Below are 14922 nucleotides of genomic sequence, written 5' to 3'. Positions count from 1 at the left end.
ACAAAAAAAGGAGGAAGAGGACAATTAAAAGCAAAGGGCCTCTTCCTAAATCTGTTGTCCCCACACAGAACTGCTTTGCTGTCCTGCAGGGGGGTAATGAAGAAACACACACCAGAAACAGCCGGCTGATGCACTGGTAAAGAGGATCTCTACTGGTGCTGCCAGGAAAAAGCGGCAGGTCGTAGTAGTAGGGGACTCTACTTTGAAAGGGACAGAAGCACTTGTCTGCCAGCCAGACCCTGTCTCAAGGGAGGTGTGTTGCCTACCTGGGGCATGGACCAGGGATGTTGCAGAGAGGCTGCCTGCTCTAGTAAGTCCCACGGATTATTACCCACTTCTAGTGATCCATGTGGGTGCTAGAGATACAGCTGTACATACTAGTCCTCATACTAGGACTACAGAGCCCTGGGAGAGGTGGTCAGGGGCTCTGGAGCTTGGATAGTCTCTTCGTCAATTCTCCAGGATACAGGAGAGGACCTTAAAAAAGCTAGGAGGATTGGCCAGGTTAATAAATGGTTAAAAGGGTGGTGTCATAGTCAGAGTTTAGGTGTCTTGAACATGGGACCCAAGTTTGTAGGCTAGGTCTACTGGGGGCTGGTGGAGCTGCTCGAGCTGTTTTGGTAGGAGGATTTCCAGACTGGTCAACAAAGGTTTGAACTAGATGTGTTGGGGGAGGGGGGCATCATTCCATCCCAAGACTCCCAGTCAGTTGCCAGCACCTATAATAAATGCTTGGAGCAATGGAGTGAGATTCCAGGTGCTCCAGCCAATGAGCCGGCTTCAGTTGGAGCTTGGCTCAGGTGCCTCTATACAAATGCCCGTAGCATGGGGAATGGACAAGAGAAATTAGAGATGTGTGCACGTCTACAGGGGTATGATATAATAGGCATCACAGAAACATGGTGGGATGGCTCCTATGACTGGAGCGTTGGAATGGAAGGTTACAGGCTCTTTAGAAAAGACAGGCCTGGCAGGTGGGGAGGGGGAGTTGCCCTTGCGATAGGCGAGTATGAACTTTGTCTGGGGACAGGTGAGCAGTTAACAGAGAGTTTGTGGGTCAGGGTTAAAGGGAGAACAGCTATGGGGGACATTACTGTGGGGATCTGTTACAGACCGCCTGATCAAGAGGAGTCTGTGGATGAAGCACTTTACAGACAGATAGGCACAGCCTCACGCTCGCAGGCCCTTGTTCTCATGGGGGACTTCAACCACCCTGACATCTGTTGGAAGGACGGTACGGCCCGGCACAAGCAATCCAGGAGGTTCCTTGATTGTGTGGAAGACAACTTCCTTCTGCAAGTAATAGAGGAGCCGACAAGGAGAGGTGCCATGCTTGACCTCGTGCTCATTAACAGGTAAGGGTTCGCTGGAAATGTGACACTCCAGGGCAGCCTTGGTTGCAGTCATCATGAGATGCTCAAATTTGAGATCTTCAGGACAGTGAGAAGACCATGCAGCAAGCTCACTGCCCTGGACTTGAAAAAAGCAGACTTTGGCCTCTTCAGGAACCTGCTTAGTAAGGTTCCATGGGATATAGCCCTAGAGGGCAGGGGGGCCCAAGACTCTTGGTTGGTATTTAAAGATCACCTGCTACAAGCACAGGAGTGTTTCATCCCATCTAGAAGGAAGTGCAGCAGGAGGGCCAGGAGACCTCCTTGGATGGATAAGGAGCTACTGAGGAAACTTAGAGGGAAAAAGAGGCGGAAGGTGGAAGCAAGGACAAGCGGCCTGGGAAGAACAAAGGGATGTTGTCCGGGAAGCACACAGGGATGTTGTCCAGGAAGCTAGGGGACAGGTTAGGAAAGCTAAGGCTCAGTTAGAATTAAGCTTGTCTAGGGATGTTAAGAATAACAGGAAAGGGATTCTATAGGTACGTAGTGAATAAAAGACAGACTAGGGACAACGTAGGCCCCCTCTGGATGCTATCGGAAGAAGTCACTACCCTGGATTTGGAGAAGGCTGAGGTTCTTAATGACTTCTTTGCCTTGGTCTTCACTGGCAAAGGCTCTCACTGCACCACCCAAATCTTGGAAGGCAAACACAGGGACTGTGAGAATGAAGACTTTGGGCCCACTGTAGGAGAGGATCTGGTTCGAGAACATCTTAAAAACCTAAATGCACACAAGTTCATGGGACCTGATGAAATTCATCCGCGGGTCCTGAAGGAGCTGGCAAATGAAGTTGCTGAGCCACTGGCCATCATATTTGAAAAATCATGGCAGTCAGGTGAAGTTCTGGATGACTGGAAAAAGGGAAATATAACCCCCATTTTCAAGAAGGGGTAAATGGATGATCCAGGGAATTACAGACCAGTCAGTCTCACCTCTGTGCCTGGCAAACTCCAGGAGCAGATTCTCCTTGAAGGAATGCTAAGGCACATGATAAACAACAAGGTGCTTGGTGACAGCCAAAATGGCTTCGCTAAGGGGGAATCATGTTTGACCAATTTAGTGGCCTTCTAGGTTGGGGCTACAGAACTGATGGACAGGGGCAAGGCTGTTGACATCATCTCCCTGGACTTGTGCAAAGCGTTCTACACCGTCCCAGACGACACCCTTGTCTCTAAATTGAAGAGACATCAATTTGATGGATGGACCACTCGGTGGATAAAGAACTGGCTGGGTGGCCGCACACAAAGTGTTGTGGTCAATGGCTCTGTTTCCAGCTGAAGATCAGTAACGAGTGGTGTCCCTCAGGTATTCGTGTTGGGACCGATCTTGTTCAACATCTTTGTAGGTGACATGTGGGATTGAGTGCGCCCTCAGCAAGTTTGCCGATGACACCAAGCTATGTGGTTTAGTTGATGCACTGGAAGGAAGGAATGCCATCCAGAGGGACCTTGACATGCTTGTGAGATGGGCTGATACCAACCTCATGAAGTTTAATCATGACAAGTGTAAAGTCCTACACCTGGGTCGGAGCAATCCCAGGCACAGCTACAGGTTGGGCAGAGAAGATATTCAGAGCAGCCCTGCAGAGAAGGACTTAGGGGTGTTGTTTGATGAGAAAATGAACATGAGCCAGCAGTTCCGATCTTGTTTAGCATATGGTGAAGAACCGAATGATGTTTTCATATATTGTTCTTTCACTTATATTTCCTTGATTCTATGACATCTGTGGCTTTTGCCTTTGCAATGCCATTCTACAAACTCATGGTATATCTAGATATTAATACTTTGAAAGGAAAGAAGTGCCTGTTTCACATGAACAGTTCATGCCATAAAGAGCTCATTGGCAATTGTAATATTGCCAATATTACAGTTGCTGTCTCATTTCACATCACACAGATTACTCTGTCTTCCCTGTGATCAATATTAATTATACATTGCAGGGAATGTGATCAAGTAGGAAATGCCAGTCCTACATCTGTACCTGTATGCTTGGCAACTCATGTAAACTCTTTATTTTGCCTGTGTCTAGGATTGTTATAGTGATCTTTGCATATTTCATAAAACAATATGAAGATGCAAGCTGCTGTTCAGCTAGGAAATGGCACTGAGAGGATCCAGGTATTTAATTTGCCCTCTCTTGCCACAAAGGAGAGCTCTGTAAGCACTGCTGGGGTTCCGGTAGGTCTTGTAGGGTCAGTCCAGCCTACACCCACCTTGTTACTGACAATTGAAGTTTTATAGGTCATTGGCTGGCTCAGTCTTCAAGCCATAATATGTTTCATATAAATGAATGAAATAAAACAGGTATGTGCAAGACATTTGGGATTATAAGCTTAGTAGAAACAGGTTTTTCATTAAATGGTGTTCTGGGGTCATAGAAAAACAACGCTTCAGCATTCTACATCTTTATTTTGCAATATATATTATAAATTCACAAAACTTCCTTATAATCACACAGGAGAGGACCCATCTGCCCAGCCATTGTTAAACTCCATCCCCACTGTAGGAGACAATATGTACTGGGGCAAGAATACAGAAGATAATAATTTTCTAACAGAAAAATTCCCACTGGTTTATGCTTTGCAGTACGAACAGATCATGAACAAACTGAAAATATAGAAGAGAGAGATACCTGAAGTAGGGTCTGTGGAAACCGTGGAGTAGAAGTGTCTGGTCCTGCTGTGCTGAGAGGATCAAGTGATAGGGAAAGCAGCAGCAGCACTCTCAGAGCACTGGTCCAAACACTCATACATGGCAGGATGTCAGAAACCTCACCTAGGAGAGGTAGGCACAGAGAGCTGTCTCTTCTTGCACAGGGAGCTGTTCCTTCTCTGTGTAGTTGCCCACTCTGTCTTGTGTTTAGAACTGGCCGTGGTGATTACAAAAGCACCATTCCATTTTCTTGTCTGATATTGTTTCTCTCTATAAAGCATCTAGCAAGGATCTGAGTGTTTCAGTCTCAACAGATTGAGAAATGACTGTCATTCAATCAGAGCTTTCAGCAGTGTGGAATGTGCCAGCAGTCTTCACTTGGTTAGCGTGGAACAAAAGAGACCTCATAAGGTCGGGGCATATTAGCCGCAGAGGAAATTAATGGAGTAATGACAATGTCCTTGTGATCCACAACAGGTTTCAAAGTAAAGTTCTGCAGGATGGATGTTAGAAATATGAATAGCTCCATCCGGGCCAGACCTTCTCCTGCACAGATGCGTTTGCCTGCAAGTGGAAAATGATAAAAAATGAGGGGAGAGTGGGCTATTTTTAAGCATTGTTCCATGAAAGATGAGGCATCTCAGAATGGACATGCAGCATTTCAGGTAAACAAACTAGGGGCTAAGTGTCAAGAACAACGAAAGTGCTCAGTGGGCAAAAGAAGTTTGAAGACATGGGTTTCTCATTTTGTGCTTGGAGAGAGAGTTGTGTGGATGAGTCCCACTTCCTTCATCTCTTCTTGCAGAGCGCATTGGAGGAGTTTCTGTGATTGCTAAAAACAGGAAGTCAACTGAAACTCTAGTGTAGGGATCAGAGCTGCCCAGAAGTGACTCTAATGGATCACCAGACATGAGTGTACAGGCCATGGGGGCAGAGCCACTAAAGAGGTCTTAGGAGAGCATAGTCTAGAATATGAAACAGAAAGAGATCTTACCTGCAGAGAATGGCATGAAGAAGTCACTCTTTTTAAATGTGCCATTTGCATTCAGGAAATGTCCTGGGTCAAATTTTTCTGGATTTGGAAATTCTTTGCTGTCATGTAGGATGGGACCCAGCATAGGAAATATTGTAGTGTCCTGAATTAATAAGGAGAGGGGAAAAAAGTTACACTGGAGATATTTTAAAGCAAAGAATCATTGAGAATTTCCCAGAGCTGAGTAAAAGGGTTATCAAAGCTTAAGCACTTTAAAATAAGCATTTAATGACACAAAATGCATGCAATGAATATGGCAAATGTAGGATTTTTTGTGGATGTTAATGATGAGTGTAATTAGAGTATTTAATATTACTTCTAAATAAATAAGAATTTTGCTTATATCTCCATGAAAAAAAAAAACAAAAAGAACCCCAAACAAACAGAAAGCCATCTCCCTCTTCACACAGGGGATTAAATGCTTCTTAAATTTTTTTTCCCTTTTTTCAGGTACAAGGCATTGAAGTTATCAACATCCAGAATCCCCCTGCAAACAAAATTACTCCAATTCTGGATCAAACTTCACTGCTTTTGAAAATAAAATACAGTGAATAGAACACATCAGTTCTTTAAAAATATTATGAACTCTCTCATACCTTTGGAATAAAATAGCTTCTGAACTTTGTGTCTTTGATCACGGTATGTGGGACATTAAGTGGAATTAAATCAATGAATCTCTGGATTTCATGGATCACAGCATCTGTGTAGGGCATTTGCCTACGATCTGCCATGCAGGGTCTTTGATTTTGGCCAATCACATGGTCAATCTCCTTCTGAACTCTCTCTGTTAGGAAATAAGTGAGTATTGAATGGTCAAGTCCCACACCTGTTTGCTTAAACCTCTTCCCATATTTACAGCAAAACTTGCTTTTAGTGCATCATCAATATAAGAATGTACTTAGTGGTAGTATCTCTTTTCTGTGAATAGAACTTAGAGTAATACACATGTCTACACTGCAAATGAAGGGTTCCTTAGTCAGGGAACCATTGCCACATGTGGTAGTGACAGGAATTGTCCAAACTGATCCCATGACCTGCTAAAGTTTTTATTTATTTCCTTTTCTATTACCTTGTATCTCTGGGTATTTCTGGAGAATCAGAAGTGCATGTCTCAGAGTTGTGCTGGTGGTCCCTGTTCCTGCGAGGAACAAGTCAAGTGTGGTTCTGGTCAGGGACTCAACAGTGAATACTGAGTGACCATTCCCTTTCTCCTGGAGGAAGATTTGTCAGAATATTTTCAGAATGACAAATGTAAGCAGTTTGTTTAAAAAGGAAAGTCCTGTACCCGTAACGTATGTTTTTAAAAACATTTAATTTCCTTTCACAAATATGACCCTCACTTTTCAGAACACTAACATTTATGGTACTTTCACTAAATAATAATATGAACCTTTTTTAATATGGAAGTAGTACAGAATTCTATCAGCTTTGGTTGAATACAATTGTAAATTCTGTGTTTAAAAATCCTAGATAGGAGAGTGGAGAGGATAGGATGAAGTTGATGTGCCATGAATAGCAAGTTTCCCCTTGTATATGCAAAAGCCCAGTGCCCTGCCACAACTGGCAAGAAGGTGGGATTCAAGTGGTGATTATCTTATAAGCCAATAAATCTCTAGCTGTTACATTACCTGGTCCATTTTGTTAAGGAAAGCATCGATGAAATCTCGAGGACAACTAGGATCCCAGGTTTCCTGGTGTTGTGCTATGATTTCTAAAATAAATTTATCAACTTCTTCAGTATTTTTCATCATTTTTTGGTGAGGGCCAGGTATAAACTCCATGAGAGTTGGGAAGAAATTGTATAGCTGTAAAAATAAGATGATGGAAAAGCGCATTCCAATTAATGTGGATACAACAAAATGTTCCCTAACTGTTAACTAGGAAAATGAGGCAATTCAACTGTCTTGGAAGAGCCATTTTTCAACTGGATTTTAATGCATTTTACTTTATGGCTTCACTATAGTCAAGGATGGATGTCAGTTGAGCAACTTCTGCAATTTTATCCTTCTTTGGATATACAGTGGCAGTTCCATTAGGCAAGAAGAAACAACAGGAACTGGTTAGTTAACTGCCATTTTGGCTTTCAGAAAATTTATCCAAATTTAGGAAAATCCACTCCAGTTAAAAATCAGCTGGAGTTATCTTTAATTATGTATCCATTAATAAAATATTTTATTTATTAACAAGTTTATTCTGTATAAATGTACACACCTGTGTTTGTATAGAGCTCTGGAGATCATTGTTTTCATCTAGCAAATAAATTAAAGTTAAAAATTTCTTGTCCTCATAGTCAAACCGATCCCCAAAGACAACGGAGCAGATGATGTTGGAGACAGCATGGGTCAGGAATCTGCCAGGGTTGAAGGGTTTCTCTGCAACAACAAAATAGAGGTATCTTGCTTTCAGTATTTCAGGCATCTTCCCTTCCTCTGACACTAGAGGAAGTTTTGCATCCTCTTGAGACCCAGTTTTTCCAGTCCTTTGAAAGGATGGTGAAGGGTTTACTCAATGTGAAACAATGTCTTTAGGTTACTGCACCCTGTTTATGATCTCTATTAGTGTAACCTGAATAATATAATCCGCTCCTAGGGATTTGAATGCCTGTGATCAAAGTCTGTTTTTGATAGAACAGCTTCATAAGCTTCTAAGAGAACTACAGTGTGAGAAAAAAGCCAGATTAGACACAGGAAAGAAAGGAAACTTCCAATTTCAGGCAGTAATAAGGTGCATTTCAAGGTCTCAAGAGGAGAAACAACAGCATGAAAAGGTATCAAATCCCAAAAGAAAAACAAGGAGTCAGAAAATGGCCACTTGGCAGTATTGAGGATCAACCTATTCCAAGGAGAAGTGACAGTAACCCTTTTCTGCCTGTCTAATGACTCCCTAGCTATTGAAGACTCAGCAGATGTCTCCTCAGAGGTGGTGACTATATTAATGCTGAGCCTAGTAGGTAACTAGTCCTAGCGGTTTCTTATTTGCATTAAGTGTAAATAATGTCATTATACTTTTAAATTTTATATATCTTGCTTTCAAAGCCTTTCAGTACACAGTAAAAGATGCCATAACAATGTGAGCCAGAGGTGGAGGCTTGCAGTAGTGCCTAGGATGTACAGCACTGCTGTGCTAGTAAAAGCATAAGAGCAGTGCAGGTGAGAGTATTTTCCCTGATCTGTAGCAGGAATGTTTATCACAGTATCACAGTATGCTAGAGATTGGAAGGGACCTCAAAAGATCATCTAGTCCAATCCCCCTGCCGGAGCAGGAACACCTAGATAATGTTACACAGGAATGCGTCCAGGCAGGTTTTGAATGTCTCCAGGGAAGGAGACTCCACAACCTCCCTGGGCAGCCTGTTCCAGTGTTCCGTCACCCTCACTGAGAAGAAGTTTCTTCTCAAGTTTAAGTGGAACCTCTTGTGTTCCAGTTTGTACCCATTACCCCTTGTCCTATCATTGTTTGCCACTGAGTAGAGCCTGGCTCCATCCTCGTGACACTCCCCCTTTATATATTTATAGACACTAATAAGGTCACCCCTCAGTCTCCTCCAAACTATAGAGACCCAGCTCCCTCAGTCTTTCCTCATAAGGGAGATGCTCCACTCCCTTAATCATCTTCGTTGCCCTGCGCTGGACTCTCTCCAGCAGGTCCCTGTCCTTCTTGAACTGAGGGGCCCAGAACAGGACACAGTATTCCAGATGCGGTCTCACCAGGGCAGAGTAGAGGGGAAGGAGGACCTCTCTCGACCTACTAACCACCCCCTTCTAATACACCCCAGGATGCCATTGGCCTTCTTAGCCACAAGGGCACAGTGTTGGCTCATGGTCATCCTGTCGCCCACTAGGACCCCCAGGTCCCTCTCCCCTACACTGCTCTCTAACAGGTCGTTTCCCAACCTATACGGGAACCTGGGGTTGTTCCTGCCCAGATGCAGGACTCTACACTTTCCCTTGTTATATTTCATCAAGTTATTCCCTGCCCAACTCTCCAGCCTGTCCAGGTCTCGCTGGATGGCAGCACAGCCTTCTGGTGTGTCAGCCACTCCTCCCAGCTTAGTGTCATCAGCAAACTTGCTGATAGTACACTCAATTCCCTCATCTAAATCATTGATGAATATATTAAATAATACCGGTCCCAGTACTGACCCTTGCGGCACTCCACTAGTTACAGGCCTCCAACTAGACTCCGCCCCATAGACTACAACTCTCTGGCTTCTCTCCTTCAGCCAGTTCACAGTCCACTTCACTACCTGATCATCCAGACCACACTTCCTTAATTTAGCTGTGAGGATGCTGTGGGAGACTGTGTCAAATGCTTTGCTGAAGTCAAGGTAGACCACATCCACCGCTCTGCCATCATCCATCCACCGTGTTATTTCCTCATAAAGGCTAAGAGATTAGTCAAACATGATTTCCCCTTGGTGAAGCCATGTTGACTGCCCCTCATAACCCTCTTATCCTTGATATGCCTTAAGATGGCACCAAGGATAAGGTGTTCCATCACTTTCCCAGGGATGGAGGTGAGGCTGACCGGTCTATAGTTACCCGGGTCCTCCTTCTTGCCCTTTTTGAAGACTGGAGTGACATTTGCTTTCGTCCAGTCCTCAGGCACCTCTCCCATTTCCCAAGACTTGGTAAAGATGATGGAGAGTGGTCTAGCAATGACTTCCGCCAGTTCCCTCAGCACCCGCGGGTGCATCCCATCTGGACCCATGGATTTATGGATGTCCAGATTGCTCAACTGGTCTCTAACCCATTCCTCATCGACTAAGGCAAACTGCTCCGTTGACCTGACTTCATCTAAGGTCTCAGGGGTACAGGGCTCTTCAGGACTGCCCGCAGCAGAGTAGACAGAGACAAAGAAGGCATTCAGTAACTCTGCCATCTCTGTATCTTCTGTCACCAGGGCACCCATCCCGTTCATCAGTTTATCTGTGAAGCCAGACTAAATTTCCTAGTGGCTCACGGAAAGCAGTGGTGCTTCAGCATCCTTTTATATCCATTTTCTTTGTCCCCCTCCCAACCCCCTGCAGAATAAGCACACACTGAAGACTGGCTGTGGGAAGGAAGCCTGTGGTCCAGGCTGCTACTGTGCCACTGTCAGGATAGGTACCCGGAAGTAACATTGTCTCATGTACTACCATAAAATGTATTTCCAGGTTAAAACAAAGGTGATTACCTTATGCCTTCCCCTCAAAAATAGCTTATAGCCCCTGTTCCCATTGCACAGTCCCACCAGTACTGGGAGGTATTGTCTAATGTTCAGATGGACTGGACCCAGACCCAAATATCTGAACAGGTTAAAGGCTGAAACTTATGAATTCTAACCATGCCAAGTGCAAGATCCCACACCTGGGTCGGGGCAATCCCAGGCACAGCTACAGGCTGGGCTGAGAAGATATTCAGAGCAGCCCTGCAAAGAAGGACTTGGAGGTGTTGGTAGATGAGAAACTTAACATAAGCCTAACCCTAACATAGGCTGGCTTCAGTGTGTACTCACAGCACAGAAAGCTAACCATATCCTGGGCTGCTTCAAATGGAGCATGACCAGCAGGTTGAAGGATGTGATCCTGCCTATCTACTCTGCTCTTGTGAGACCTCACTTGCAGTATTGTGTCCAGTTCTGGTCTCCTCAAAGAAAAAAGACATGGAACTGTTGGGACAAGTCCAGAGGAGGGCCGCGAGGATGAAGAAGTTTTTTTACTGTAAGGGTGGTGAGGCACTGAAATGGGTTGCCCAGGGAGGTTGTGAATGCTCCATCCCTGGTAGCGTTCAAGGCCAGGTTGGACAAAGTGTTGGGTGACATGGTTTAGTGTGAGGTGTTCCTGACCATGGCCGGGGTTTGGAATTAGATGATGTTAAGGTCCTTTCCAACCCTAACTGTTCTGTGATTTTATGATTCTATGCTTTCTAACACCAGTCTCCTATATTTATCCCTCCATACTGTCACAGTGTCTTTGACTGACCCACTCCCAGCACTGGTAACATTGGCTATTGGAGCTGGGAGCAGAAACTGCAGCCATACGCCCACTTATTCAGCCATAGATTTCTTGAAGCAACACTACACCCTCCTTGTCTTGCTGCAGATACGCAGGGTGTCCCAGGAAGCACAAAGCCCCATCCTACCATGTGTGTTCCTGATCCTCTCCACCAGAAAATGAGCTTCCTCCTGGATTCGCTCCTCAATGCTCCTCTTCCCCATCCCAAAATCCCTCAGGGTGGTGAGTGCAAATCGTCGGAGCTGCTTCCAGGTCTCCCCATTGCTGGTCACAATACCTGATGAAGGAAAAATAGACGTCCATGAGGAAACAGATATGTTAGGATGTAAATAAGAAAGTAGCACTGGCACTGAATATTTCTTAGCCACAGGCACTGAAAATCAGCAGAAAATGTACTCAGAACTGCCCTAGTGAATAAGTGCAAGGCCTAATCTTGAATGTGGCCCTGATTGGCACAGCCTATATTATCTCATCTTTGTTGTCTCTGGAATTCCCTTTTGTTGCTTACTTTAGCTGTGTGTATATTGTCAATATTTTCATAAATGGGAGAATGAACCTAAGTTCTTAGAATCATAATTGATGAGCATAATTTTAGTCAGAATTTGAAGCACGCTGAAAATGAAAAGGCACTCAGTGAATCCAGCCTTGGACCTTAGAGAGTTCTCCAGGGGGGACCACATTACTCAAGGGTCCAAGCAATGAGTTAGGTTTTTAGTCATTCATTGCTAAAAGTAGTAAATGAAATCTACCATTCCCCTCCTCCACTGCCCTCTCTGCTGTTCCTCTTAAGTGTTGCTGAAGCACTGAAAGCCTTAGTTTTGTGCGCTAACATTACTGGGGACATACCTGTGCCTTTGAAGAGTCTTTTAAAGAGTGGTAGGTTTCCTCTTCCACTGAAGTCATCTGCCTGATCAATCAGAGCTTCTTTCACAACATCATAGCCATACAGCACCACAATCTTTTGTGGGCCTAAATATATTGTGAAGACAGAACCATACTTCTCTCTAAGCTGTGGGAAAGAGGAACACAAAGAAGAGCATAGTATGATTATTGCAAATATATAGCCTTAGACTTGCTCTACATAGACTTAGGTATTATATTATTGTAATACATCGACATCAGAAGCATGCATTTCTGGGAAACCTTTTGTTTCTGTTTGTGTCTTACATTTGGTCAATGCAATCTAAGCTTGTGAATTAAACCGAGACAGTCTAGGCTTGACCTTGTTTTATACGCAATGGAGACAACATAGGAAAGAAGGAGACAGTCCCTTACCTTCTTCATGCTCTCAGGCAAGTTCTTTGGGTTCAGCTGGAATATGTTTCCAGCAAGGGGGAGCGCAAAGGGACCAGGAGGCTGCTTCCCATTTTGTGACATGTTTTTCCATGTGGTGATGAGAAGAAGGCATGAGATGCAGATCAGCAAGAAAATAGTGGCCATTCCCAGGAGCTCCATGGTGAGCTGAGGAAGGGAAGTCAAGCGTCAGAAGAGCCTGATGTTGGACCTGTAAATCCATTCTCATTTATATGCTGTGAATCCAAAGCACATGGATGAAATTAGCCAATAGTGCCTTCCTATTCCTTCTGAGATATGAGATTACTTATTAATCAGCTCAAGATAAGAATGAACAAACTATGGATGAACTCTTTGTTTACATAATGATTTTTTAACCTCTCCACCTTCAGGTAATCATTCATGCAGGACTAAAGAAGTCATGTTCTGGCGCTGTCCAACAAATTCCAAATGCCTAGCTGTTATGTATGTGCTTAAACTCTGTTGGCCCTCATGCCTAGATTGACATATGCCTGCCCCTCTAGTATCTGAGCACAGTGGAGGGAGGTGTTGTCACTGAAAAAGTGCATCACTCCAAGTTCTTCCTAGGCATTCTCGGTAGAAACAACAAGGCACAGCATTAGGCTGTATATTACCTTTTTCTGTGACTTTATGTAGAGAGATACTGATCCTCTCTTGGAGCACATTTGGAAATGGGAGTTATGGCAAGATGACTAGATGAAGTCAGAGGAGTTTCTATATCATAGTACATGGGGATATGAAAGGGAGTGTGTGTTCATCAGGCACTCAGGTATGATGTTGACCAGGCCTCAGTGGATGATGCCTTCTTAAAACTAAGTATCAGAAGGAGTCTGAGTAACAGGTAAACCTGTTCTAAACTAGACATAATTACTAAGTAGCATAACTCAGGCTTCAGGAAACCTGTAGTGAAGGAAACCAGTGAAGTAGTTACGAAGTGAGGACATAGAATTTAGTAGGTGCAAATTTATACTTATTTTCTGACACTGCTTAAGTGTCAAGAGTATGAATTACTCTTTGGCTAGTAAGGTTAATGAAAGTTATTAAAGTTCACTTCTGTAGGTCTTGCAATAGTCCTAAAGCAATGTTAATTCAGACCAAGTGAAGCCCCAGTAGGGAAACAGATAAACAAGAGAAGAGGACATGGAGTGTACAGAATGGAAGCTGATAACAACTGCGTCTTAAGGAAGAGAATAGGAACATTACTGAAATAAAAAAAAAACCACCAAACATTAGTTTCATCACTGAAGAAAATCTCTGATGAAATTACTCTTAAACTCACTTTGATTGGGAATCAATGACAAGCAATATTATTTCCATGTTAATCTCTGATTAACAAAGAACACGTAGTTAGGGGGCCTATAGGGATGCTGGAGAGGGACTCTTCATTAGGGACTGTAGTGACAGGACAAGGGGTAACGGGTTAAAACTTACACAGGGGAAGTTAGATTGGATGTAAGAAGGAAATTCTTTCCTGTTAGGGTGGTGAGGCACTGGAATAGGTTGCCCAGGGAGGTTGTGAATGCTTCATCCCTGGCAGTGTTCAAGGCCAGGTTGGACGAGGACTTGGGTGATATGATTTAGCGTTAGGTGTCCCTGCCCATGGCAGGGGGGTTGGAACTAGATGATCTTAAGGTCCTTTCCAACCCTAACGATTCTATGATTCTATGATTCTATGATTTCCTGTCTATGAAACTCGTGTTCAAATACAGTGGGTAATGCTGTCAAGAAAAAGGGCGTGGGTCAGAGTTCCTCTGTAGGAAAATCTCCCATTCTTATTTACCATATCATATCAATCTATCTATCTATGCATTTATATCTTATTTCTCTCCCAGATAATGAAAGGCATTTTCTTTCCTGCACCATCTCGTTGACTTAGAACTTGTGCCCACATTGGTTCAATCAGTTGCTGAGTGCTCATGTGTGCACTTTCATGTGTACAAAAATAGCCAGATATACTGTGAACACCAGACTTTGTTTGCTACTGAGCTGTCAACATGGGACATAAAGGATGGGCAGGTTTTATCTTTAGTCCAATTAGCTGAGGACTAACAGATTCTACAGCAGCAAGGAAAGAAACATTTCCCACCTACATTTAGATATTAAAAAGCTAGGTGTACAAATCAGCTAGTCTCCCCTGTTAGCACAGAAGCAGTGATACTTCCAGAGGATGGGTCATCTGACTGTTCTTATCTCCTATGTTAGTGTGAAATGAGTCAGTTGTCACTGAAGGAGTTTATTTGTTGTCCCCTGACTAAAAAGGGAGGCTCAGGAGACTTGCACAAATTTATGTGTCTAATTGCTAGGGATCTGTTTTGAGGCAGATGACACTGATTCACTGTGCATCTCTCCTGGTCCCGATGATACTCGTTATCAGCAACAAATTCTGCAATTTCTGGCACAATGGGCATTGCCTTGAATACCGCACACAAGGTAATTGAAAACCAGAAGTGTTCAGATGAGTGAAATTGAGATGAGCCTTCTAGACTATGTCTGGAGGAACAATTATATCGCTGAGAATAGTCAGTTTTATTGTCATC

At 43.7% G+C, this 14922-nt stretch overlaps 1 protein-coding gene across 1 annotated transcript; it reads right to left on the bottom strand.

Moving 5' to 3' along the window:
* Window positions 1-4312: 4312 nt before the first annotated feature.
* Window positions 4313-12568, bottom strand: LOC130603384 (cytochrome P450 2H1-like). Its single transcript, XM_057417060.1, has 9 exons — window positions 12347-12568; window positions 11918-12080; window positions 11199-11348; window positions 7288-7448; window positions 6705-6881; window positions 6146-6287; window positions 5673-5860; window positions 5038-5179; window positions 4313-4607 (listed from the first exon to the last, which is right to left on the bottom strand). The coding sequence occupies exons 1-9, from the start codon at window positions 12524-12526 to the stop codon at window positions 4426-4428; spliced, it is 1485 nt and encodes a 494-aa protein (XP_057273043.1). The 5' UTR covers window positions 12527-12568; the 3' UTR covers window positions 4313-4425.
* Between the last annotated feature and the right edge of the window lie 2354 nt (window positions 12569-14922).

This window comes from Pezoporus wallicus, unplaced genomic scaffold, assembly GCF_028554395.1.
Source record: "Pezoporus wallicus isolate ANWC-B61680 ecotype Strahan unplaced genomic scaffold, APGP_CSIRO_Pwel_v1 contig_8292, whole genome shotgun sequence".
Lineage (NCBI taxonomy): Eukaryota > Metazoa > Chordata > Aves > Psittaciformes > Psittacidae > Pezoporus > Pezoporus wallicus.
Note: the sequence above shows the minus strand (reverse complement) of the source record. Positions and strands in the feature narration are given on the sequence as shown.